This window comes from Polypterus senegalus, chromosome 11, assembly GCF_016835505.1.
Source record: "Polypterus senegalus isolate Bchr_013 chromosome 11, ASM1683550v1, whole genome shotgun sequence".
Classification (NCBI taxonomy): Eukaryota; Metazoa; Chordata; class Cladistia; order Polypteriformes; family Polypteridae; genus Polypterus; species Polypterus senegalus.
This window is the reverse complement of record NC_053164.1, coordinates 89,425,860-89,453,468: the sequence shown is the minus strand read 5'-3', so window position 1 is coordinate 89,453,468 and position 27,609 is coordinate 89,425,860. Positions and strand designations below refer to the sequence as shown.

The following is a 27,609-nucleotide window of genomic DNA, read 5'->3' as shown; positions in this document are numbered from 1 at the left end:
CTAATTTTAGATGTTCATTCTTATGTTAGTTCTTTTCACACAGGAACCTAACCAGATCAAACCATTTTTTGTTTACCAAGAATAGACATATAAAATTGAAAAGAGAAAAATTGCAATTAATGTAAAGATTAGGCAGTTGTCTATTGAAATGACATGTATTTAAATGCCACCATATGGATAATTAGGAAAAGTGCTTGAATGTAAAGTGACAGGCAAGCGTGAAAAGGGTGTGGAAATTCCCCACCTCACCACACCCCCCCTTCATGACAGGCTGCACCATAGTTTCATCATTTCTTTTAAGTGGCCCTAGTGTGTGACACTTATCACAGGAGAGAGCAGTCATGTGCACTCCCTAGGTGTGTGCACATCACAGGCCTTTGATTGGCTTTCAAGTTGGCAAGCGTTTAGCAGTACTCTGTCCTGTGGTCAGACAATGCAGCTGTATACTGCAGCAGCACTGCCGGCTGCCAGAGGGCTCTGAGATGAGACAGTTCAGCTCCCCTGCAAACCAGCAGAAGAACTAACATAGACATAGGAAAGGAAACAAAGTTGCTAAATCATGGGAGGCTCACTGTCTCAGAATAAGAAACACAATGTGGCAGTTTCCAAGGTGAAGAAGAACAGCATGTAAGTGGTCAGCATTTTTTATTTATTTTGAATAATCTGCTGGATTCATTTATGTTTCTTAGCTTGGCAACCATGTACTGTATAAAGTATTAATATTTTCAGTTTTTTGTAGAAAATTGAAAGTAATTTTAAACAGATTTATAAAAGCACATTCTATATATGCCTTAAAAGCAAATTGTAGTTTTGCCACACAGTTAAAAAATACTTTGTATGAGCTAGCACACCTATGTTTATATTGTGCTAGTTCATTACCTCTCAGTTGTGAGTGTTTATTTTAATGGAGGGTGTGTGTGTGTGTGTGTGTGTGTGTGTGCGGGCACAACTTACAGTATAACCATCACTCCATAGACTTTCTCAAACTCCAGTGGACACGTCCCTTTATGTAAACAATCATTTGGATTTTAGTTTGAGAATTGCAGTCATTCTTTTTAACCCACTTAAATTCATACAGGTCTAAATTTAGCACTAGATTCCATGAATAATTATAAATACTTTGGCCCACTTCATGTTGCTTTTAATAATTTATTATTTTTTTTCTGCCCTTAATTTCAAAAGTAAAAAATACAGGCGTAATAGATTCTTCTGTCATTTATATTAAGCGGCACTTTTGCTGTTTTTTCTTCAGTTTGGAAAGGGCAGTATGGCATTGTGAACCTCTGCATGTTAATTTCCCTGTCTGTCTTCAAATCTTCATTGTTATTGTTAATGTTAGTTCTGTATATGCAACAATTCAGCAGCAAAAATGGACTGCTTTCCTTTAATAAAATCCATAATCATTTTATTTAATGTACATTTATTTACTAGTGCCTTGTTTCTATTACCTTCAAAAAGCACTTTTGATGCATTTTTGAAATAAAATTCTGTCTTCCAGCAACAAATAACCTGTCAGGCATTGTATATATGTTGCAGCATTACGAAACTGCTGGCTCTCTGGTCATTTTTAGCTTAGTATCTATTTTGTATTACACCAGTATTGATTAGATAGCAAACAGCTTGCAGAAGTGTTGATATACTGAAATAAGTCGTTTATTCACATGCCATTATTTTTGCTATTTGGAAATCAGATAGATGATCAGTAAACGTTGCACTTGTTAAGTGAAATAACCAATAACAGTTAAAAAAAACATACAGTACACATATTAAATATTATATAAAGGATTATCTATTTATACCTGTCTTATTAAAGAAGGTATATGGAACAAATATCAGTTGTTCTACAGTGGACTTTGATCCTGTTATAACTGGTCACGTGACTTAGTAAAGAGCAGAATTGTTTTCTGCTTTTAACCTTATTTATGTTATCTGTCAGTTTAATGTATCTAGAGATAAATTTATGTAAAGAGTAAATCTAGAGATACATGTAACTCATTGTTACTTACCTTGGCTAACCTACCCCCAAGCTGTTAAATTCAACAGCAGAAAGACCAATTTGACAAACAAATGTCTGTACATGTAGGTGTATGTATGTGTGTTTGGCCTCATAACCCAGTGCTTAGTGCTGCATTCTTACAACTGCAGGAGACTACTGTAGTCACAAATCTGTGTGGCACTAGAATATCCTCCTCATGTCTTAGTTTTTTTCTGTGGACACTCTGGCTTTCATTTTCATTTCCTAAATATATTCAGTTTAGGTTGATTTGTAACTCCTTTGTTTAAGGATTAACCTTACAAAAAGTGGTTTTGGAAATAGTGGCTGACACCATCTTAGCCTGAACCAAAGTAAGTGGACTAGGTAAATAGATTAATAAGTTACTGTTTAATTTTATTATCTTAAATTTGTTTATATATAGTTCTTGATCTATATATAAAAACTAAGAATGTTGATACTGAGAAATTTATTCATATCTTTAAAATCAGTTGTTAAAGGTTTTTTGGGAATTCTTAGTTGGATATTATATAGTGAATAGATTGTTCTTTTGTTGTCATGGTGGTACCACTGCTGCCTCAAAGTACAATGGTCCTGGGTTTGACTCCTGTACCTGGCAATGTATGTGTAGAGTTTGTACCTTCTCTGCATATGGTTTCTTGTGGGTGCTCTGGTTTTCTGCCATATCTGAAAAACTAATTTAACTGGCATTCGAAAGATAAGGCAAACTAATTTTTTCTTTTTATTTTTTTGCTCACTTTTCTGTTCTGATTTTTACTGATTTTTCTGGTTGTTTCAAAGACAAATATTTTATGGGTGGTCAAAATAATAATTTGAAATCTTACCATCTATCAGTCTTAACCAAAAGCAGGTTCATGTTTTTAGCCTGGACCTCAAGGTCCTCAATTATGCCGTTAAAAGGAAAATTTGGAGTCTAAGTTACCAGTTTTTATATAGTTAATAACCTGCATAAAGAACTTTTAAGATGTAAACAGACTTAGAATGGCAAAGCCACAGGCCTCCGCAGTTATTCAGCAACATACCATAGAGGTTTTCCCTAGGGGTGTGAATAAAATGTTTAAATGTTTAGCTAATTTGGAGACAAAACTGCTTTAAAACGCCTTTAACATCTATGCCCTACCTGCTCCCTACAACCACAATGCACTTTACAGAAAACTTCAGTGTTGGTTCTTTGTAAAAATACATATTGATACTAATACTCAAAATTGCACAACTGAACTAGGTTCTAAAACAGGCTGCGGAACCCTTCCACATAGGCCTCATTTTATGTGAACAATATGAACGTCTAAATACAGCAAGCATTCATGAACTGGCTCCTTTTATAACAAAAGCATAGAAGAAAAATTGAAGTTCTGGTCAGACAACCAGCAAACAGCAAACCAGCTTGAGACTGAAATACTGGAATGTATAGTATTGGCACACTAAGAAAGTGTCAGAGCTTTCTTGGATGCAGGATATGTAACACATGTCACATAATCAACATGTTTATTATCCAAGAGTATGCTCAAAACATACAAAATGTGTGTATTTTGCAAAATGTTATTAATACTCAGAAAACCCAGCATATGCATATGCTGCATTTTCTCCTTCAGAATATTCTGGTAAAGTGCAGAATTCATAGTTCCTTCAAAAATGGCAAGTCTTCCAGGTCTTGCTGCAGCAATGCATCTCCACATCCTCAAGCTAGACCCCCATGTTTTATGATAAGTTTGACTTTCTTACTGAAAAATGAAGCTTTAGGTTTATGTGAGACATAGTGGGACCAGTATTATTGAAAGAGCTCTACTTTTGACACATCTATCCATGCAACATTATTCCAAAAGGACTGAGTATCATCCAAGTGTTTTTTGTAAAAATAAGACAAGCACTCACATAGCTTTGGGGGTGGGTTCCACCATGCTACTTTACCATGAATTCCATTTTTTACTTAGTCTTTTTTTTGTTGAACACTGACCATAGCTTAGGCCATGTGCAGTTTATGATGTTCTTCTGGGATTCTTTGTGACTTCTTGAGTCTGATGGCTCTGAATGAGTGGTTGTTGTGCCCCTGGGGTAATTTTTATTTAGCCAGCCTTTACTGGAAAGATCACAACTGTTCAAAATATTATCCATTTGGAGATAATGGGTCTTACTTTAGCGTAGTGGAGTTTCAGAATCTTAGAAATAGCATTGTAATATTTCCTGATTGGTAAGTTTCAGCAAGTTTTTTACTCATCTTTTGGGTGCTACACTGAGTCCAGCCTTGCTGAAAGTACAGTTAGATACACAAGCAAGAGAGGCCATACATAAAAGCAGCCTGTAAATGTATTTAATAAAACACATTTCTGTTGGTCTGCATTTGTTCTGTTCAGCTATTTTTGATTTGGGCTGGGAAGTCTGTTACAGTTCCATTCCCTATTCATCATGACCCTTAAGCATTAAGTTCTTTGTCATGTAGCTTTTGGCAAAATTTTCATCATTATATTCATAATCTGTATAACTAGACTATTATCTTCATTGACTGCCATTTTAGTTTCAAGTCTGTAGTCCTTTTCTTGGAATCAAGGTTAACTGTATTATTCTATAACTCACATTATACTCTTGTATATACTATTGGAAAAGCAGGTTTGGAAAAAGGGGATAAAATGATGGATGGATAAACTAAACATGTGATACCACAAACAGAATCATAGGCAGAAATACTGTGTAAAGTGTGCAATCTGGACTCTTGCAGCTGCAGCAGTTTTAAGATGATATGACTTGACATGGAAAAATATTAAATTCATTTTATTTATAGAGCACATTTGAAACATCAGAAGTCGACCAAAGGTCTGTACAGCTTTTTCATAAATACACCAATACGGTAAATAAATACAACAAAAATAAATACATACTCACATGCAGGTTCAAAATGTTAAGGCAAAAACGATACGCTTTCAGACGGGATTTAAAAGTTGGTGCTGACCTTATATAAAAAGTTAGTATTAGGCAGCTACTGCAAAAGCACAATCCCCTCTAAGCTTATGTCTAGAAATTAGCTCAACCAATAACTTCTGGTCAGAGGACCTCAATGGTCATGAAGGAGAGTAAGGGTGTAAGAGGTCAGTAAGATAAAAGGGGCCTAACCCATTCAGGGATTTAAAAGCAAACAGTAAAATTTTAAACTCAATCCTGTAGCAAACAGGAAGGTAGTCAAGAGGTGCTAAGAGGTGATGTGATTCTGTTTTTGAGTAAGAATTTTGTAAGAATCCTGGCAGCAGTGTTCTGGACTAGCTGTTGATAATCAAGGGATGGCTGTTTAACTCCAGTGTATTATAATGAGTTGCAATAGTCAAGCCAAGACACATGAATTAGTGTTCTAAAATCATGTACAGAAAGGCAGGGCTTGACCTTAGCTAATACCTGAGCTGATAGGAGTAGGCTTTAACAATGGAGTTATTGTGTTTATCAAATTTTAACGCATTATCAAAAAAAAAGGTTAACAAATGGCCAAGATTAATTGCAGGAGCATAAGTAAGAATAGAAGTTCCAAAACACACAATCTCTGTTTTTTGCCATTTCCTAGTTAGTGTTTTTAGAAGTGAACTTGCAACAGGCTCATGTCATTTTTGATAAAAAAGAACACCTATCTAACTAGGTTACTGTCTGGTGTATATTTTTTGCCTGTAGGCAACAATATGCCTATCCCATGAATGCTGAGTTATGCCTTCTTGTTATCTTTTTGTAAAGAAAAACACACAGTAAATAAATAAATAACTGTACAAACAGGTAAGTTAAAAGTACAGTTCAAAACTTCAACTTCAAATCAAATCTTTTGATTTAAAACTAAGCCTTACATGTCCAAATTTTAAACTTTAAACAGATTAAACATATTAAGTAATATCTTCACTATTTCAGTGTTTGCAGTTAAGAAACAAAGGTCCATGTAATCCTTCTGTGGGCGTACCTCCATCATCAGAATGGCACAGAATGATTGAAATATTATTCAGCTCCATATTTTGTAGACTTTGCAGGTTCTACAGTTTTTCATCTACATATCATAATTTTTTTAATGTTTCTCTGTTGAAGATGACTGTCTTTTCCTGGTCACCAGGAATACAGTTGTGCTTGACAGTTTTTGAACCCTTTAGAATGTTCTATATTTCTGCATAAATATGACCTAAAACATCATCAGATTTTCATTTAAGTCCTAAAAGTAGATAAGGAGAAACCAGTTAAACAAATGAGACAAAAATATTATACTTGGTCATTTATTTATTGAGGAAAATGATCGAATATTACATATTTGTGAACCTCTAGAATTAGCAGTTATTTTGAAGGTGAAATTAGAGTCAGGTGTTTTCAGTAAATGGGATCACAATAAGGTGTCAGTGGGCATTGTTATTTAAAGAACAGGGATCTATCAAAGTCTGCTCTTCACAGCACATGTTTGTGGAAGTGTATCATGGCACGAACAAAGGAGATTTCTGAGGACCTCAGAAAAAGAGTTGTTGATGCTCATCAGACTGGAAAAGGTTACAAAGCCATGTCTAAAGAGTTTGAACTCCACCAATCCACAGTCAAACAGATTGTGTACAAATGGAGGAAATTCAAGACCATTGTTACCATTCCCAGGAGTGGTCGACCAACAAAGATCACTCCAAGAGGAAGGCATGTAATAGTCGGCGAGGTCACAAAGGACCCCAGGGTAACTTCTAAGCAACTGAAGGCCTCTCTCACATTGGCTAATCTTCATGTTCATGAGTCCACCATCAGGAAAACACTAAACAACAATGTTGTGCATGGCAAGGTTGCAAGGAGAAAGCCACTCCTCTCCAAAAAAAAACATTGCTGCTCGTCTGCAGTTTGCTAAAGATCACGTGGACAAACCAGAAGGCTATTTATTGGAAGAATGTTTTGTGGACGGATGAGACCAAAATAGAACTTTTTGGTTCAAATGAAAAGCGTTATGTTTGGAGAAAGGAAAAACACTGCATTCCAGCATAAGAACATTATCCCATCTGTGAAACATGGTGGTGGTAGTATCATGGTTTGTGCCTGTTTTGCTGCATCTGGGCCAGGACAGCTTGCCTTCATTGATGGCACAATAAATTCTGAATTATATCAGAGAATTCTAAAGGAAAATGTTAGGACATCTGTCCATGAACTGAATCTCAAGAGAAGGTGGGTCATGCAGCAAGACAACGACCCTAAGCACACAAGTCATTCTACCAAAGAATGGTTAAAGAAGAATAAAGTTAATGTTTTGGAATGGCCAACTCAAAGTCCTGACCTTAATCCAATCGAAATGCTGTGGAAGGTGAGCAGTTAATGTGAGGAAACCCACCAACATCCCAGAGTTGAAGCTGTTCTGTATGGAGGAATGGGCTAAAATTCCTCCAAGCAGGTGTGCGGGAATGATCAAAAGTTACCGGAAATGTTTAGTTGCAGTTATTGCTGCAAAGGGAGGTCAAACCAGATACTGAAAGCAAAGGTTCACATACTTTTGCCACTCACAAATATGTAATATTCAATCATCTTCCTTAATAAATAAATGACAGAGTATAATATTTTTGTCTCGTTTGCTTAACTGGTTTCTCTTTATCTACTTTTAGGACTTGAGTGAAAATCTGATGATGTTTTAGGTCATATTTATGTAGAAATATTGAAAATTCTAAAGGGTTCACAAACTTTCAAGCACAACTTACAATACAACGTATTAATTGTATTTTGAGGCATCTATTTTGTTGTTTGTTGCCTAGGAATAAGATTCTCTAGCACATTATTTACTGTAATCTGGTTGCTGCCTGTATTCAAGAGAACTTATTAGCAACAGTCTTGTATAGACTTTAGGTCTGTTGCAACATCTCATACATGTGTTTCTTCTGGTAAATGTGTGTCACTTGTGCACCAGACCTTTCACTTACTTACAACTTACTTACAACAAGATTTCAATTACTACATTGTCCTTAAAAGACTCTAATTACCTGTTTGTGAACTGATTAGGCCAGTTTTTTCATTCTTGGATCTATTTCCTGGTATGATCCGTACAAACCTAACTCTGTAGAGAAGTAAATTTATTCATAAACACAGAATTGGAAACATAAATGTAAGGATGAAACATCTTTCAGAAGCACAAAGGTTTCTCCTTTTATCAAAAATGAATACACTTATTTTTTGGATTACTAATGAGATCCAACTCAAGCATTAATATAGTTTAAAACACTTTTAATTAAATTGAATTGTCACCAATCTATAGTTTGCTATTTTCTTTAAGTGCCACAAATATTTTAGATTTTGTAAATATGTAATTATTTGTTATGATCGTCTGATTTATTAAATACAGTAAAAATAGAAAAAAAGTACTTCATCTTTTTATCAGAAGCTTGTTATATGAGACTTTTTCAAAACAAGCAAACTTCCCCTTATTTCATTTTGAAAACTGCTAAATGATACAGTTAAGTCTCATTCATTCCAGTTTGTAAAGCTAATACACACTGGCACTGTCCTGTAGCCAGATGCTACAGAATTAAAAGTGTGGATGTGCAGTATGCGCTAAGCCTAAAATAGACATGTGTATCAAGGTAGCACTAGGATTTGCCACTTCTGCTTTATATTTAGAATGTTGATGTTGAGTTGTTTTGTTAGTTTGCAAAATATGTAGTCTTTATTTTGTTAGTGTTTTTATATTAAGAAAGAAACATGGTTATTATGTTAAGTGTAGAAAAAATCTCAAAATCACCTCTGAGATCTTATCAAATTCTCCATGGTCTCCAGGCACATTCTAGGATAAATTAAGATATCTCAAAAGCCACAAAGGCTTCCTTAATTTCAAGACATCAAACTTGTAGCAGTTTATTAATCATTCTTATTTTGTGCTCCTGTTACAAAGCGTAGTTTCTATTTGTATAATAAAGTTAGATTTGTCCTCAATCTTAAGAGTAATGAATTGGTGAAGAAAATAATCCCATGTGAATATGTTTAAAAATTATCTTGTAAACTACTAAAACTGCAATTTAATCTGTTAATATTTTTATAGACTAGTAATCCATTAGTGAACACATCTAATTCATTAAGAGACCTCACATTAGTATCATGTGCAAACCAGGAAATAAACTGTAAATTGCACCAGTCCATTACTGTGACAACTGTGCACATATCCATATTTATAAGAAGTTAGTATGCAATTGCCAAATAACCTAACACAACACTTGGATGAAAATTAGTGTTCAATGGAAAAACTCACCCAGATATAATATGCAAACCTTATATACAAACTGACACAATAGGGCTAATCTCTATGCTACTTTATCATGCATTATCTAATAGAACAAGCTTCTGATAAAAGGATGAAATTGGGTTTTTTTTTCTAATTTTGATATATTTAGTAAATTATCTGATCATAGGAAATAATTACATTTTTACAGAATCTAAAATGTCATATACAGTTGTTTTAAAAAAAACAAAGTTCATTTTAGAACAATGTAGGTTTTATCATTGAAAATATTATGGAAAAAGGTTCTGAAGTGTTTCCCACAGAAATTCTACAGTGGGGTAAAATTAATTGTATTGTATGCAAAATGTGAATATTCACTTCATTAGTTAGCTAATTATGTGCATGTTATTTCTGATATTTTAGCAATTAATTATTTGGCCTTTATGACATACAAGATCAAAGAGTACAACATTGATTGTGTACATTTTTTTGTATACAGATAGGTGCAAGTAAGTTTAATTACTTGCCTGGAGTAACATATTGATGTGGAGGTAAAGACTAAACTGGTAGTTTTCTGCTGTGTAGCTTAGTATCCTACTACATAGGCCATATTGACATCTTTTTATAATGCTGACTGTATAAATGTAACTGTAACTGTTGTTTTCCAAGCAATGATCAGCTGTTAGAATGACCAGGTTTTCATTATGAGTAATATATTGGCTAATTACTATATGTCTGGTTAGGTGTTTACCTATTTTGTGGTATACGTATCATGAATGTGCTCCATGTGTGTCTTGGCTTTTACTCATGGGTTTTGCTTGTTTAAGGTAAAGTGATAATGTTTTCTCAAGCTTTCTGACAAGGAACAGTATATTTAAATTAGCTTCTTTATCCAGTATCCTTCCTAACTAGCATCCTTTTTCTCATTTTAGTTATTGAAAGCAAATAAATTGAGTAAAGACCAATTACTGCTCATCTTCCACCTTTTACATGTAAATTAAATTTATTAGGGTGATGGTGATTAGAAATCTTGCATTGGGTGGAAAGGGGGCTGTTCTTAAGTTTCATTTAACTCACTTGTTTTTTATTTAGATTTTATTTAGATATTTTAGAGGAGTTACAAATACATACACTGAACAGAAGTCCATTTTATAGCAGAACACCATGATGCTTAAGGATTCAAAGACACAATGTAATTAAAGGAGGACATATTATTAGCAATCTGCGTGCAAAATATGTACTTTAATAAGGAATTGATAAGGAGGTCTTAAGGTATCGGGAGGTCACAGGCAGTAATCAGAAATTTACAGCTAACTTAGAATAAACCTGATTGTTTTCTCCTCAGCCATAGATTACTGGATTTCTGGCATGCTAATAAACAATAGCATTTAATGACTCAACTACAGCATACTGTGAAAATTAACACAGTTTTGTGAGCTTACACAAGTTGTTTTTATTTGACAGTTTGATAGACATTCCAGTTGGAGAGACACAGTTACATATTTCAGAAATCTATGCATACAAAAGAAAACACGATTTATATTGTCCTTTTAAGTGACCCGACATTTGCGCGATAGACATATGAGCGGCGAAAAAATAGCGGCCATTAAAACGTGGCGTCAAAATCGCGAAAGTTTCATTAAATATGAATTACTAGTTTAAAGCATATATAATATTTATATTAGAAGTCATTATTATGAAACACGGCACGCAGATAGTCCTTAAGATCACGCCCTGCATATGTAGAAAGAATTGCAGCAAGACGTCTTGATAGTTGAGCGTATTTAGACTTGCTGGATGCCTGACTGCTGGTAATTCCGCTTTGTATACGACGCGTTATGCCAACCCTCGACTGAGTTATTTGTTCGTGGCATGCCATCAGCAACACGTTCTCGCATGTTCCACATGGTGATAGGAAACAACGGGTTGGCTCGTCAATTGCATCTCAATCGACCAACATAATTGTCCTCCCAGTAATCATAAACATTATGGAGATTGTCGGGTCTACTCTCGCTCAGTTCATCGAAAGCGGACCCAACATCTTCCGGAGGAACGAAACTCAGTGCAATTTGCATCTTTGAATACAATTATAACCTAGCACATAATTTGTACATAATGCTCACGTACGCGTCCCAGAGTCTTGGCCTCTCTCGTTATTTTATCGTGGCGATTTTGTCGGCGTGCATTTGTCGAAAACCAGTTAGCGGGTTTGTCGGCGCTCATTAGTCCGTCGCGGTTTTGTCAGCGCTCTTATGTCTATCGCGATTTTGTCGGTGAACCGTGATTTTATGTTAGTTTCTTAAAGGTATTGTCTTTGTTTATGGAACGGGTGTAATAAATGAGCCTACCCCTTTAAGAATTTTATCTCCAGTGAGGTTTATGTTTAATTGGTAAGTCAGTGCAAACAGGAAGGTAGAACAGGAAGAGTTTGTGTTTTGTGTTATTTTTGCTTGGCAGTGACATGAGTAAGTGAGAAAGAAGCTGTACTTTTATCGGTTCAAGAATGATGAATACCTGCTATTGAATCTATTTGAGTATCAGAGCGTTAACAAATATTTCACTGGGTAAAAGAGGCACACTTGTTTGGACAATTAATCATTAGTGGACAATTAATCATTAGTACATATTTTATTGGTTAAAAAATATAATTCAGTCTGAAAAGCAATGGTATACAGATACATTATAACCATATCTACTAAAATTGTCAGAAATTTTAATTATACCATAATATTTTACTATACTACCAACTCCTACCTTCCAGCCAAACGATTTTTTATTTAATTGATGTCCATCTGGGGATAGGTAATACTACATTCTTGTACTAAATAGGGCCAGAGGTGTGCTATATTACTTTGTTTGAATCAGGTAGCATGTCAGATTTAACGACTGCAGTTGCTGGATCTTGCTGCTTTTAAGATGTCAGATTACATGATTACAAACAGCAAGGGATGAATGATTAAACTTCTCCCCTGGACTGGATTAATGCCAACTGAAGCAGTACAATAGACAAAACAATGGTTTCTCTTGGCCTTTCCATTGCTTAATTGACAAGACTTTAGACTCGTGTGCTGGAGGCAAAACAAGATTAAAATTTACACTTTTTAAATCAGTAAAAGAAAGAGCAAAGATTTTGAGAGTCTGTTATCAAAAATCAGATGTTAAAATCTATACGGACCAAGCCAGCTCTGCTTTATATTTGATGGAAGCAAAACTCCATGAAATGGAAACAAATGTGATATCTGATGACACCTTCAAACTAGGGACAAGACAGGTTTTCTGTGTCATCTTGGTATTGTTAACAGAAGTACAAATCGAAATCATTTCACCACAATACGTTACTCAGATGCTTTAAATTAATTAATACGTTTTTTATGTCAAATGCTATAAATAGACATAAATAAACTACAAATAACTTACTGTACATAAACAGCATTTATGCCTAGTTTGCAACAACCACAAGTAAACATGCAAAATGAACATTTTTTAGCAATATCAAAACACCTGTATAAATCACTCAGATATGCAACATTTATAAAGATCATAAATGTAAACACATCAAGTGAACAGCAGTGATTTAAATTTTTTAATGAAGAAAAAAGTGCTTCTTGCCTCTCTTGTATTTCGTGATTTTCCTTTATTGTTTACTTTGTCTGGTGTAATTTGCAACCTATGAAGAAAGACAATGTGCCCAGTGGCGCTAAACTGTTTCTCAGATGGTATATTGGTGGCCGGAATGCATAAAAGCCCCCTGGCAATTTTGTAGCACTGCCACATAATCTATTAACTGGTTTATCTTTCATCCCTGTGTTGTCCTCAGTGGAATCCCTGTTGCTCCTAAGCACCTATAATAAGTGGTAGTTGAGGAATAAAACAGGAACATTGGGACAGACAGGTGGACCTTTGTAGGGTGTGGTCTGTTGCTGTAACTTCTTAATTAGTGGTTACCATGGAAAGAGGACGCTAATGGACAGTTGAAAAAGGCCGCAAAAAGCAGGAGAAAAGAGATTCAGCACATCTTCCACCATACAGCAAATATAGTTATTCCACAGCCAGAGAGAAGATTTCCTCACTTAAGAATATGAATCCATTCCCAATTTTGGAGGTGGCTGACACGCTCTGGGATGGGGCAGTCGTGATGGAGAAACTTGGGTGAGATGAAATAAATCTTTGTTCATCTGTGATAGTGTGTTTTGGAGAATCTGGGAAAAACAAAACAGATAAAGTACAACAGTTATCAGATGTTTCAGCACTGCTTGGACTTTGTGGATTGAGTGCTTGAAATGTTTTTTTTGTGTGTTATTTGAGTACTATATGTGTTTGGGGGGGTTTACAAATTCAGTCTCTGAATTTATGTTTGTGTTGTTTTATAAGATAAATGTAATACATTTTTTATGTCTTATCCCTTTTTTCTGTCATTTTATTGACATTATGTAAATAATACATTTTTTAATCAGTCAGCATCATAGGAAGGGGTCCAAGGGTTGTTTAGGGGTGACCTGCTATCTGACTCGAATAAACCATCAAAAGTGTGGTGACATATAGCGTTATCATCTGGGAAAGGGTGAAGTATTATAACTTTTTTTACAATGGGTTAGTTTGCTTGGCGCGTCCACCACATCAGTAGATCCTCTTCTGCTTGAGTTGATGGCATTGAATTGTGTGAGACATGTAATCCAAGCAAAACTTGCATTCACTTCTCTTTGTGCAATTACTAATTGCAAATATGTAATTACATTTAGCACCATATGTTTGATTTCAATGGCATTCCTTCGTCAAATGATTACTTCAACATTTCTCTATCCAAAATCCCTTTCATACAGAGTCTAGCGATTAATTGACGCATTTGGAATGACCAGAATGTATGAATACAGCCATTCTGGAAAACTGGTAATGTTATGGGTTTATAAGCCGTCTACACTCTGGTTTTATATTAATTTCTTCAGTGGTTTCTTTTTTGTTTTTTAAGTCGTTCAGCATCTTACATATAACAAGCAAACACATACAGTTTTCATCCAACTTACAAATCCAACTTCATAAAAGGATAAGTGTCTGTATGTATGTCCGTTCGATTGCTAGAGTCAGGAAGAAAAATAAACAATAGGTAAAACATTTAGAAGAAGGTTATGAAAATCAAAAATGATAAAATAATATATAAGGGCCTAAAAATATTATGTGCCAGCAATAGCAGTGTGAATGGAACAACTGTACTGTGTGATATATGGCCGGCCAGTCATCCCAGCCAATACCCTCGGGCCGCCAAATGTAGCCCTCCCTGCAGCATGGAGGTGCCCCGAATGCCAGCAGGGAATTGTGGACAATGGAGTTTTTATCCACAGCCCTGCTGGATACCATGGGGGCTGCTAGAAGGTGCTGCAGGAAGGAACAAGGATTGTTTTCCCTACAACCCAGAAGTATGTCGTAGTTACATAGACAGAAGAAATGACGTGCTTCCGGGTTGAAGAAAAGTAGTTTTTTATCTGACCTGGAAGTGTTACCAGTCTCATGGACAGAGAGAGAAACACTTCCGGGTCAAGGTCTATAAAAAGGACTGTGGGAGATCCCAGGGTTGAGCTGAGTCGGGTGGCATAGTGACAATGCGTCTGGGAGAGGAGGATTGGTTATTGTACTATTGTTATTAAGTATTGTATGAGAATTGTGGAGTGTAGGGTGCTTTGTGCACTTTATTGTCTTAATAAATTAAATTATTGGACTTTTACCTGGTGTCTGGCGTCTGGTCTGAGGGTTCAAGGGGACGACAGCGCCCCCTATCTGTCACAATTTTTAATGGCATAAAAGTTTTACATGGTGGTGATTGGAGGAAATGAAAATGATAATAAATTGACATGCACATTTGGAAAGCAAAGCCCTGACATGACCAAGCTAGAGACACTAAACCAGATCAATGCAGTTCCAACCCCTGCCACATTTTCCTACAGAAACACTTCAAATGTAGTTATTTCAACGAGTGACTACCAAGAGGAAGCATTGAAAACAGGTAGACACAAAGGAAAGGGATGAGGTGCTTATTATACTAGAACAATTGGACAATCCTTGTATCAAATAAAGAAACATGAGGTCTGTGTTGATTACGCCGATTTCAATCCATCTTAGACAAGGTAGCACATCTATAAACAGCTAATCATCAAACAGCTATCATCTCGTCATCTAAAACCACTTCTACTGCTCTTGCAATTTTGTTTTGCCTTTTTGTCCCCTTCAAATTTAACAAGAAGAGGGATTTCAGACTCCATAAGGGAAATGAAAATGTTTTGGGTGGGGTCAAAAAGCCACAGTTTAAAAGTGCACTAATATTAATATTTAAGACATTTTTGAATGTCACAACTAATTATTTAGTTTTTAAAAATTTGAGCAGGTAAAATTATTAGCCAGTCTTTCATGTAGCTTTATATTTTTCTTTTTTTTGAAATTTTATTAATTTTATTGCAATCATTCCATACAAATCAATCAGTTTTTACAAAAATAGGATTGAGAACAAGTCGACCCCCACCCCTGAGAAAGAGAGCATGGCCAACGGAGTAAAACTTAAGGCTTGTAAACATACTAAATTGATGAGTTTGATAAGCCAATAGAGATGAATGGAGAAGAAAAAGAAATACAGAAATAATTGCTTCCTCTGCGCTTTAAGAGCTTATTCTAAAATATTACTGATTAGATCCTGCCATGTTTTGAAAAAAATCTGTACAGATCCTCTAACTGAGTATTTGATTTTTTTTCCAATTTCAAATAGTATAAAACATCGCTTTCCCACTGACTTAAAAGATGAGAGTTAGGATTCTTTCAGTTTAGCAAAATAAGTCTGCGTGCCAAAAGTGTAGTGAATGCAATCACAGTTTGTTTGTACTTCTCCACTTTAAACCCATCTGGAAGAACCCCAAACATAGCTGTTAATGGGTTAGGAGGGATTGTGAGACCGAGGCTGTCTGAAAGGTAATTAAACATTTTGGTCCAGAATGATGTTAATTTGGTGCAGGCCCAAAACATGTGACCCAGTGAGGCTGGGACTTGATTGCTTTATTAGCTTTATATTTCTACTGTTTTAACTTGAAATAAATGTTTAATTTTGTTAATTTTCATTCATATTTAGATTTTAAAAATATTAAAATATAGATATTTAAAAACCCAAACTTGCAAAAAACTAGAGAATGAAGCATAAAATCTGCTGAGAAAAATAAGTAATATATTATTAATATATCCTTGGCTTAGCTGGCAAAATAGTGCATACTAATTGGCACTTCCACTTTACAGATCCAGTATGTCTGCATGTGTTCCCAATGCTTTGTGTTTTTTTTCTGGGTACTGTTGTTTATCTCCAGCATTTTCAAAGCCTTGTAGGTTTGGTTAAATCATTCAAGTGTGAATATGGTTGTTTTGGCAGTGGACCCTGCAATTAATTGGTACCTTTTCAATGCCCTAATTCCGCATTGTGCCCAGGACTGCCAGGGTAGGCCACCTCCTCTTAATTGGGATAAGTGGATTTGAATATGACTATTATTAGTTTGCCAGTGAAATTATTTTCTTTGGGATTGCCATGAACTGCTGCCAAAACCAAAGGACATTTCTGAAGGACCATAACAAAATGTAGAGATAAATTGTGGTATCACAGGCAAAGGACCTAGAAGGTCCTAATTTTTCTGCTGGATTACCCTTCTTTTCTGAGTAATGGATGTGGCAGATGATTACACAGTCAGTTTTCTTGCTCTGTCTTTGATTCCTGCTTGTGCAGCTTGAACAGCTCCACTGAAAAGATGATTGCCAAACTCTGCAGCCCTACAGTATGGTGCAATCAAAAGTAACTGTAACTATTATCTGTGGCATGCAAGCTTAACAAAACATAAACAATAAAAATGTAATAATTCCTAATTAATAAATAAGGCAACATTGTAAAATAGTGATTTAAAAATAAGATGTTGAACAACAAGTAAAAGAGATTGCTCACCATATGAATATGCACATGAAATTAGTGCATTACAAATCAGAATGTTCAGGGATTACTACATTTATGCTGAATACCCACAATACCATGACAAATTTCAAGACCTGATGCAACATTATTTAAATTGTACACTGCCTTGTCCAGTTGAATCACTCTATTCCAATGTGGCATCATTTAAGACTTGTACTAGTGATTCAAAATAACAAAATATTCTGCATGGTTCAACTTCTGTAATAACCTTTGCAGAGACATGGGTAACACAAACATCAGGACAATACATATGCAGCCAAATATTTACCAGAATACATAACACTAGAGCTTTTTCGGGATTATTTGGGATTAATTTTACACCAGGAGTTGGAGTAAAGTTGTTATTACTGTAGGACCTCTTTAAATTTAGCATCATCTGAGTAGTCCACATGACATTATCTTACTTACATGTCAGTTTTCATGAGACTAGTTTAACATGGCCTCCAGTTTGGCTAGGGGTGGCATTGAATAGGGGACAAATAAACCCTCACCTGCAAACATTCACAGTGCAAGAGTTCTGTCAGGTAATTGCTGTGGTAAACAAAGACCAATGTACTACTGTTTGACAGCTAAAGTTTTGCTTTTTTTACTGGATAAATGTCTGACCTTTGAAATAAAGATGATCTTTTATATCAAATTACAGAATAAGACATTTTATGAAACAATATAATCTGTGTATATTGCAAATACAGAAAATGCATTTTCTCTTTTGTGCCTTCATAAGAAGGTATGCAGATATTTGCAAATAGTTCCCTATGCTGGATATAAATATCACTTACATATACATATATAATCTTTGAAGCTAAAGGTCAGTGGGATGTTCTTCGAAGTTTAGTACAAGTACAGACTTGGGTGTGAATTTTTTCTTGATGCTGAAAATCCTGTGTCAGCTGCTTACTGTGCATAGTGCACCTGGTATCAACTGATTGACAGTTATTTAAAGTATGAATTTATCCACCCAACCAGCTGTTATTCTCCAATCTGTGTCAAGTGTACTATCCATTGGCCATTTTATTCTTATTTAAATTCTGCCAATGTTTAAATATCAATAAATTAAAAAAAATGAAAAAATATTTCTACTGTAGTGTTTTTTGTAGGCTCAACACTGATATTTTTTAAAAGTAGTTTTAAGATGTGAGTCACCACTTTATTATATTGTATATGTGTATGTAATACAGCCTGTTGTAGCTAAGTTTTTCTTCCTAAACAGAAGAGGGCAGCAGTTTCATATTTTTATTTACACTGAGATTATTATTCAGCCCCAAAATTCAAATTTATGTTTTTGTGCTTTTGAAATGTGTACAATACCATACCATCTTTCTAAATCAGCTTTAGTATGTTTTCTGTTTCTGTACTCTTTTTAGCTTTGTTAAGTATATGTGTTATACTTAAATGTGTGCCTCAGTGAAGCATGTTTTTGATAAAGAAGAGTTATCTGTGCATTTATGAAAATTTCTATGATTTATATACCTATTCCTTTTTGGTGACAGGTGATTCTAATAATTTGCAGACTGTAAAACTAATCATCTTTTCAAAATTATAATTATTGATAGTCATATTTGCAAATTTAACCTTTTAAGCATCCATTTATTATTCAGTTGTAAAATTAATCATCTTTACAATCTTAATTAGTACCTCTTGAACTAATACACTCATTAAGGTACAAACCAAACAAAGCCCTGAATATAAATTAAAAGGTAATAATTAATTTCTGGCCAGTCCAGATCTAATCTCAACTGTGTCAAAGAGGAGCTAAAGCATTTCTCATATGATTGTTGCAACTGCTGATTTTTAAACTGATGTTATGTGTCTGTTGCTGCACTATCAGAGATTTTCATTGTGTTCAGTTAATTCTGGTTGGCCTTTCTCCAGATTACATAAGTATCTCATTTCCTAGCATGTGCAACATGCATCAGTGCTACCATACCAATTGCCACAGACTGGGATACATCACTTTTAAAACTGTAAGCATATATAAATGAAAACCTAGAAAAGTAAATGTTTTTAATGTTTCACTTAAATTAGGTTGGGGTAAAAGTAGAAGTGTGCAGAATTTGTTTCAAAGCTGTTGAAAGAATTTTAAGACATTTTAAGAATGCAATTACTTCCTTTAAATTAATACCTTGCATAAAATAGAACTAAATAAATGGTTGCGGTTCAGGGTGGATACTCTTCTTAATATGATGCCAAATAATAAAAAGTTTGTTTCTGGTAGATTCTTTGTAAGGCAGTTTGGCCTGCCTTGTGGTTGCTTTAGCCAGTATAAGTTGCTTTCAGGAAGTAGGCTGCATCCTTTCTAGCAGATGGTCTTTGAACGATTGCCAACTTCCAGTTTGTACATCTGTTAAATTGGGAATTGACCGGAAGTGGCACAACCTCTAGAGCTTGGGTGCAGATGATGACGGAGGTCTGGGAAAAAGAGGGAAAAGAAATTAATGACCATGTTACCCCGTTATAATTCTCCTAATTTGTTACCTGAACAGAACCCTAGGCTCACATATCTAACAACCTGGTTGTCTGTAAAAAATGCCATTTTAACCAACTGTGATAAATATTAACATGGATATCATGTCATTGACTGAACTTTTTCAAGGTACATGTACAAGCATGCAGAATTTGTAACAGACCTGTTATGAGCATTTCTAAGACTTTTCTAGGGTCATTCACATTTTGTCAATAGATATGTTGTTTCATTACACTTGTTTGACTTTGTGATTTTAAATCATCCATTAGCAATCCTGAATAGGATTAAGTGGGTTTGATAATCTTATGTTTTTTAATTTGTGAGTAAAGTCTAGCTTTATGTGTCTCAAAAAATTCCATTTTTTAACCGATTGTGACAGAACTGTATTTTTTGGCTCCTTACATTTTATTGTTATTATTTCATAGCTTCTTTTTATAATTTGTAGTCATGTTTCCATTGTGTTACTTTAAAACTATGCAGCTTTTACTTGCTTTTCCAATCAGATGAAAGAACCCATCATAATCTTTTGCTTCTCAAACCAGTTGTACAGGATTTTTTGGGGTGGGTCTGAGAGGATGACTGCTACATCCTTCATTTTCGCCCTGAGGTGAACTCTTCAATCAGATAACATTCCATTTGGTTTTCATTGTGCTCTTTCATCCAAAGAGGAACAAATTTCCTGATGTAGTCAACAACTGCCTGCCTTTTCCTGAAAATGTGACAGTTTTGTGTTTGAGGTGTTGTTTTTATATGTGCTGCACTTGTAAGACTATCACGCTGGTTCAACTTTATTTGTGGTGTTTTATTTGGTATCTTATTTAAGTATCTCAGAACTGGTTGATATTTTCAGTTTAAACCTGCCAGAGAAGATAACATTTTTTCTGGTTACCTTTTCCATTACCAAATAATGTCCACACCCTTATAGATGCCTGTCCATTGAAGTGGCCTATACAGAAATTATATTTTCTTCCCTGTATTGGTAGCAATGTACAGGTGCTTTCAATACTTGGGATTTTAGCAGGGTACTTAAGCAGCATTAAAGTGGCCTGCAAGATTGACTGTCTTGCTCTCTGTATAATACACTGTAATTGTTATGGGATGCACTTATGTGATCAGACTGTGTGTTTCTACTGTGCTGTTATGCCATCATCATGGTCTGTTCCAAGAATACAATAGACTGACCTATTAGCAATGAATAAATTCCTTTGTGGCTGTGTATTTACAATTGACTTGAATTTTAGACTGTGTAGAACATAATTCCTTTGGTTTTATGTGTGTGTGTGTTTAATTTGAGTAGCTAGGTTGAGTAGCAGATTCTGTTTAAGCAGCACAAATAAAGAGCATGGGACTTTTGTCCAAGTACTAAACACAAACAGATTTTCTATTTTCTCTTTCTCTATATATTTCTCCATTTTGTATTTCTCTATGTATTTAGGAGTACAGTGCTGGGCTCAAATTAGCATTTTGCTTCATGCTAGTTAAAGTTGGATGTGTTAGACTGTTTACACTAAATTAGTGTTAATACTGCTAAAAGAATTTCTTTTGACACTTCAGAAATTGCTAGCATTCTTGCCTTTCATGTTTAAATCACCTTCGGTTATACATTTTGGTCATATATTGTTTTACTTCTGAGTTAATAAGGTCAGACAGCATGATAGGAAACTAGTCCAGATGGCTATGTGGTTTTGTCTTGTCTTGACATGGTCGTGTCTTGCAATAGACTGGTGCCTCACTTGGAGATGTTCACTTACTTCAACCCAGTGCTACCAGACTAGGTACTAATATGCCATGATGTGTGATTTATCTTACAGTGGTGTGCCTTGTGCAGAACACTGTTTACATCAAATATTTGGGATGAAAATTATCAAAATTATTGTTTTCAAAATGCAGTATAGTAATGCATATATAGGAATATGACACATCATTTCAAAGATTTTTTTAATTCTTCATTTTCATTTAAACTGGTGTAAAAAGGATGAAGCAGAATACTAGAGCACAACCTTATGAGTCAGACTAATATGATTTAATTATAATTTTAAGAGGTGGCATATTCTATAAAATCAGTAAAAAAACTGCCGGTAATATCATCATGGTAATCATATGAGCTCAACTACATATCATTTTTACTTAACAGCCATTGAAAAAGCAGTTGATATATTCATCATTTAAACTCTTTTGGATCTTTTGACAAACTCTTGCTTTGTTGCTGTTTTATGACATACAGGATGGAGTGCTGCTCATCTGTGTAAAATTCTTAGTGTGAAAATGAAAATTTATATGATAAACTATCTGTTTTGTTTTTGTAAGACTTCTGCAAGACACAAGAAGATTTATGTAAAAGATTACTTTTGTTATTTTAACAAAATATAATTTGAAAGTTTAAAAGTAGAAATGTTTTACTTTTAGTTTCTAAAATTAAAAAAAAAATGTACTCTGAATTTTTAAGAATCACGAGGTTAGATAAAAAATCCTTTGATTTGTGTGACCTTAAGTATCAGTTACTTTTATTCTTCTTGTATATCCATTAGCATTCTGGTCCCTGTTTTTCCTTATTTTTAAGCTGCCCAGGAAAACAAGAGTACAAAAACATACATTTCAAATAAACAGAAGCATTGAGTAGATTCATATAGTCCATAGACCTTTATATAAATAATTTTAAACATTTTTGGAATTTCACTGTTATGTTGGAAACTGTTTTGAGATTTTTCATGTATGGAAGACAGGCCTTTTGAGATAAGTTTGTATACTCATTAATAACGACACCTTGGAGGGATTATGTGTACTTGCATGTTGAGTAGCAAATGCAAGTAAGAAATTCACTGAACTCTGTACATCAGTGTACTCTGTACACATCACAATAGTGATCCTATAAACCCTGTAAGCCCAATGAAAATGTGCAGAAACATCCACACAAGAAGTAATCGTGCTTTCTTGAGGATGTACGGCAGCCACACTAACTACGGCATTGCCACGACAACTAATACTACTTTAACTATTAAAATATAAATATATTTTATAATGTATGTATTTAAATTATTTCTGTGGCTAGCTTTGCTAAATAAAATCAAGAAATACAATGCTGAATTTTTGAGCACTTCTAATTACCATAGATAAGAAACTATGAAAAAACCCTATGTTTCTTCAGATCAGGACAGAGTTCAAAAAGTTGGGTTAATAATTACCTACTTTGAAATACCTGAAAGGATTATTGTTATGCCAATAAATACAAAGCTATAGTAGTGAGGTCCCTTTCCTTACTCTGTCTTTGTTCTTATTCTGAACTTCTCTGATATGGTCTACTGTAGCACTAGTTGTTTCTTAATTGCATGCATTGAATTTTTAATGTGTACTGAGCCTTTAATAGTAACTTTGACCACCAAAATGTGTTTACTATATAATAAGAAGAACAAAGTAATGAATGTAAATAATAGTGAATGAAACCGACAAGAAATTCAAATTCAGTTTGATTGTTTTTTTAAATTTACTCCTTGATTGTGATGTACACTTAATTGTAAATCAAAGTGGAAGAGGGTTATCTGAGATCTAGTTCTCACCAGCGTTATAAAGCTGAACAGAAATGAGGAGTACAGCCCTCATGCTTTTAGTCTTCATGACTCCACCAAGGATTTAGCTGCCACTGTTATTCTTCATTAGTCAGTGGCATGGCATGTCTAAGGTTTCAGTATAATAATACAGAAATATGTAACTTATTAGTAAAGCATTGGGAAAAAATTAAATCAAGATCGACCAATGAGGATTTACATTAAACTTTCCAGAGAGTGAAAGTGATGGGATATGAACGAGTATGTCTTTTGATAGATTTACACACATTGTTCTTTCAAATTTCAGACTTGAGCATCCTTCTGCAAAAACAATGCATTCCTGTGAACATACAACAGAAATTTTGACCTCGACATTAAGAAAAAAATCAACAATTAACACTAAATAATCTAATTAATGAAAATAATGTTAACCATTGAATGAAAACCATTAATTTATTCATTCATGCATTCAGTTTTCACTACTTATCCAAGCCAGGGTCACGGGGGAAGCAATCTTAGCAGTGAAGCCCACAAGTCCCTTTCCCCAGCCACACTTGCCAACTCATACTGTGGGATCCCAAGATGTTTCCAGACCATCTGGGAGATATAATCCTCCCAGATAGCTCTGGGTTATCCCTGAGGTCTCCTCCAAGCTGGTTGTCTCCATAAAACCTCCACAGGGAGGCATCTGGGAGACATCCATTTTTGATGCCCAAACCTCCTCATTTGGCTCCTTTTGAAGCGGCTGGTCAGTGACTGTACTCCAAATGTTTGTACTTCTTCCCTTATCACTAAACAACAGACCAGTAACCTGCGGAGAAAGATCTTTTTGGCTGCTCGTACCCGCTGTCTCATTATTTTGCCATCGACTGGTAAATCGAGAGCATTGCCTTCTGGCTCAGCTTCATCTTCACCACTACGAATCAGATCTTACCATTCCTTTTCACCTCACTTCTGAACAAGACCCAGACTTACTTAAACTCATCCCACCTGAGGCAGTAATTCATCTCCCACTGAAGACAGTCCACCTTTTTGCTACTGAGGACTGTGGCCTCAGATTGGAGGTGCTGATCCTTATCTCTGCTGCTTCACACTTGGTTGCAAACTGGAGTTCCGGTGCTGGAGTTCATAGCTCAATAAAGCCAATAGGACCACATCATCTGCAAAAAGCTGTAATGCAATTCTAAGACCACCGAAACAGGATTGGAGACAAAGCCCAGCCCTGGTGGAATTCCAAACCCACTGGGAATAGTTCTGATGTTTTTCTGAGTATTTGGACAAATCTCTTAGGGCTGCTTTATACTTCATGCTCAGAAGACGTATGTGCAGTCATCATGGCTGCCATGCTTTTCCAGTGTTCATTTGATGCATCCTCTGAGCACATCCTCAGAAATTAACGTGACACAAGTTGAAGTACCAGCGAAAAATCAGGTGGCATGGTGCAGTATGTTCAAGTTGGAATGTGACATCAGAATCTTTGCTTACTATGAACATGTGATAGCAAGCCCCTTTGCAGATCCTACCAGATCACTGTGTGTGCTACAATGTTTGACAAATGGTTCGATCTGGTGAACCAAATCATCAAACTTAAATACTGACATACAAATGTATTTGTGGTGCTTTTCCTCATCTATTTCACGCATAGACAATACAAGTGTTGCATATTCCTCATTGTAATGATGCAATTTTTTTAAAGGTCTCACATACCATCTTCTTTGTCTTTTTTCACAACAGCATCAAAATGTATGGACGTATATTTGACCCACAGAGAAAAAAATATTAGGGACACAGTAAAGAAAAAAGGTCTATTACGTGATTAAACTGGAAATTTCAACTTTAATCTCATAGTTTATTTTGTCATTAAAGCAAAATGTTGTAAACATTTGTTGATCGCTATGTGCTTCTGAGGCTTCCTTCTGTGCTGACAGCAGTGGTAGGCAGTGATTGCCACATAATACACATTAATTTTATGGCATTCCAGCTCTATGTGCATTTAGAATCCTTAGATGTATACTTTGTCACTTTCATGATGAAATGTGGTAAAGTATATATGTTACATTTTAGATAGATAGATAAATTGTTAAATTCATTTAAATAATGAATACTGTTAATAACTGCACATGTGGGGGAGACACGGTGGCAGAGCAGTAGCGCTGCTGCCTTGCAGGGAGTCACGTCCTTGGTGTTCCATGCTTGGAGTTTGGATGTTGTCAGTGTGGGTTTCCAGAGTGCGCTCCGGTTTCCTTCCAAGGACATACAGGTATGGGGATTTGGTGATGCTAAAATGATGCTAGTATGTGTGTGCTTGTATTCAGCTAAAACTTTGTCCAGGGATTGTTTCTGCCTTACACCCGATGCTTGCGGGAACGGATGAATCCCTGAATTGATGGACGTAATTGTTAAACATCCATCCTTTTCAGAGATATTATTTCAAGGTGTCCTGGGAATTTAACGGGTGTTTCAGGCATTTCACAACACAGTGAAGCTGAACATTGTTTTCTCATCATGATAATATCTCGCACCAACAGATTTACATAAAGTACGCACACAAGTATGAGCATAGCAGTAGCACCTTAAGTATAAACCAGGCCTTACTGAGATTATACAACGACTCTCCAAACACCCTCCACAGAATCCCTCGAGGAACACAGTTATACATCTTCCTCAAGTCCACAAAACACATTTAGACTGATTAGGCAAAGAGCTAGTTCACTGTTTCACAGCCTGGACGGAATCCACATTGCTCCTCCTGGATATGAGGTTTCATGACTGGACAGAGTCTCCTTTCCTATACTCTTGCATAAGCTTTTCCTGGGAGGCTGAGGAGCATGATTCCCTGATTGATTCCCCGACAGTTGTAGCACACCCTCCAGTCCCCCTTTCTTAAAACGGGGACCACCACCATCATGACCACACAACATTGAAAAGATGTGTCAGCCATGATAGCACAATACTGTCCAAAGTCTTTAGCATTCCTCATGCAAACCCAGGGCCTTGCCACTGCAGAGTTTCTTTAACTACCTCAGTGACCTCCCTTAGGGAAATGGGCATTGTACGTACTAACTGTTGATTTATATTTAAGATGACCCTCCACAGCAACAGCATCTAAACACTAATGGACAAGTGGAAATGGAGGCAACTTCATATTGACTTTTAAGAAGATTTCAATTAATTGAAATCGATGAACAAAGTTCCCCAGTTTTCATTAGCCAACATGTCTCTTGATGAGAATTTTGATTATTTTTAAGTAAAAAATGCTCCCTATATGTTTCTGGAACTTTTTTATGCATATTTTGGGACTGCCCCTCTGCTGCTCCTTTTATTGATTTCCTCTCTATCCAAATTTCTTTCTCAACCTTACGTGTTCCTTATCCTGAACCTTTCCACACTCTTTTCTTAATCTAATCCAACAGAGGGTATTTTTCCTTTCTAAATTGTCCCTAGTATGTGCTTGGTGTGTGGGTGTGTGTGTATGTATGTGTGGGTGTGTGTGTGCGTGTGTGTGCGCGCCCTGCCTGGGGTTTGTTTCCTGCCTTGCACCCTGTGTTGGTTGGGATTGGCTCTAGCAGACCCACATGACCCTATAGTTAGGCTATATAGCAGGTTGGATAATGGATGGATGGATGGATGGTATTTTTCCTGAGTACCATTGCTGTCAAGATGGCACTGGTTTCTGGCTGGGCCCTTATTTCTTTCTCTGCCCACTTTTGTAAATTTTCTATTATCTCATTTTTCTTGAAAATTTGGAGCTGATGATCAATAGATTGTCTGACGCCAACATAAAGAAATAGCTTTCGATCATCGGTCTAAGAAGGGTGTAGATGTAGTGGGCATTTGCTAGTGGCAGTGTTGTTTTTGTTTTAATTGCATATATCATATTTTCTTTATTAGTTTAAATTGTTGTCTTAAATTAAACTTTTAATCATAAAAAAGAAATTAGGAATTGTCACAAAAATACTGTAGTAAACAAACACTAGAACTGAGTGTGTTAGGAATTTGGTAGAATAATTTTTTTGTTTTCTTTGATTATCTCATATTTTATTTTTGTTAATATTTATTAGCATTGCCATGTCATCATTTTGTTGCCAGGATCATTGATTGTTCCTGTTGTAAGAGAAGGAAGACAGAAAGATAATGGTTTGGGATGCCCTGACAGTAAAACCCCTTTTAATATTGGAAAAGGTGACTGAAAAAATAATCAAAATCAATAGTGGTAAATCTTCAGCTTATGGGAGCTGTTTTTGCAGAGAAGCTCATGCTCTCCCAGAGGCGAGTTTCTTAATGAATGCCAGCTTCCGGGTTTGCAAGTCATTAAGCACTAACGGTAGAGGAAGAGACAAGACTTCCAATTTTGGAATGGAAATGACATCAAGTATCCTCTCTTCTTCCAGTCTATAGGCCAAAAAGGGTGAAAGAGTTAGTTAGTAAATA

General features: G+C 35.5%; 1 protein-coding gene across 1 annotated transcript in view; it reads left to right on the top strand.

Annotated features, from left to right (window-relative positions):
• The first annotated feature begins 382 nt into the window (after positions 1–382).
• tacc1 (transforming, acidic coiled-coil containing protein 1) overlaps positions 383–27,609 on the top strand; it is a 112,163-nt gene continuing 84,936 nt past the window's right edge. Inside the window, exon 1 of the mRNA XM_039769228.1 lies at positions 383–627. Within this exon, the coding sequence (XP_039625162.1) occupies positions 560–627 (68 nt within the window). The 5' untranslated portion in view covers positions 383–559. The remainder of the gene's footprint in view (positions 628–27,609) is intronic.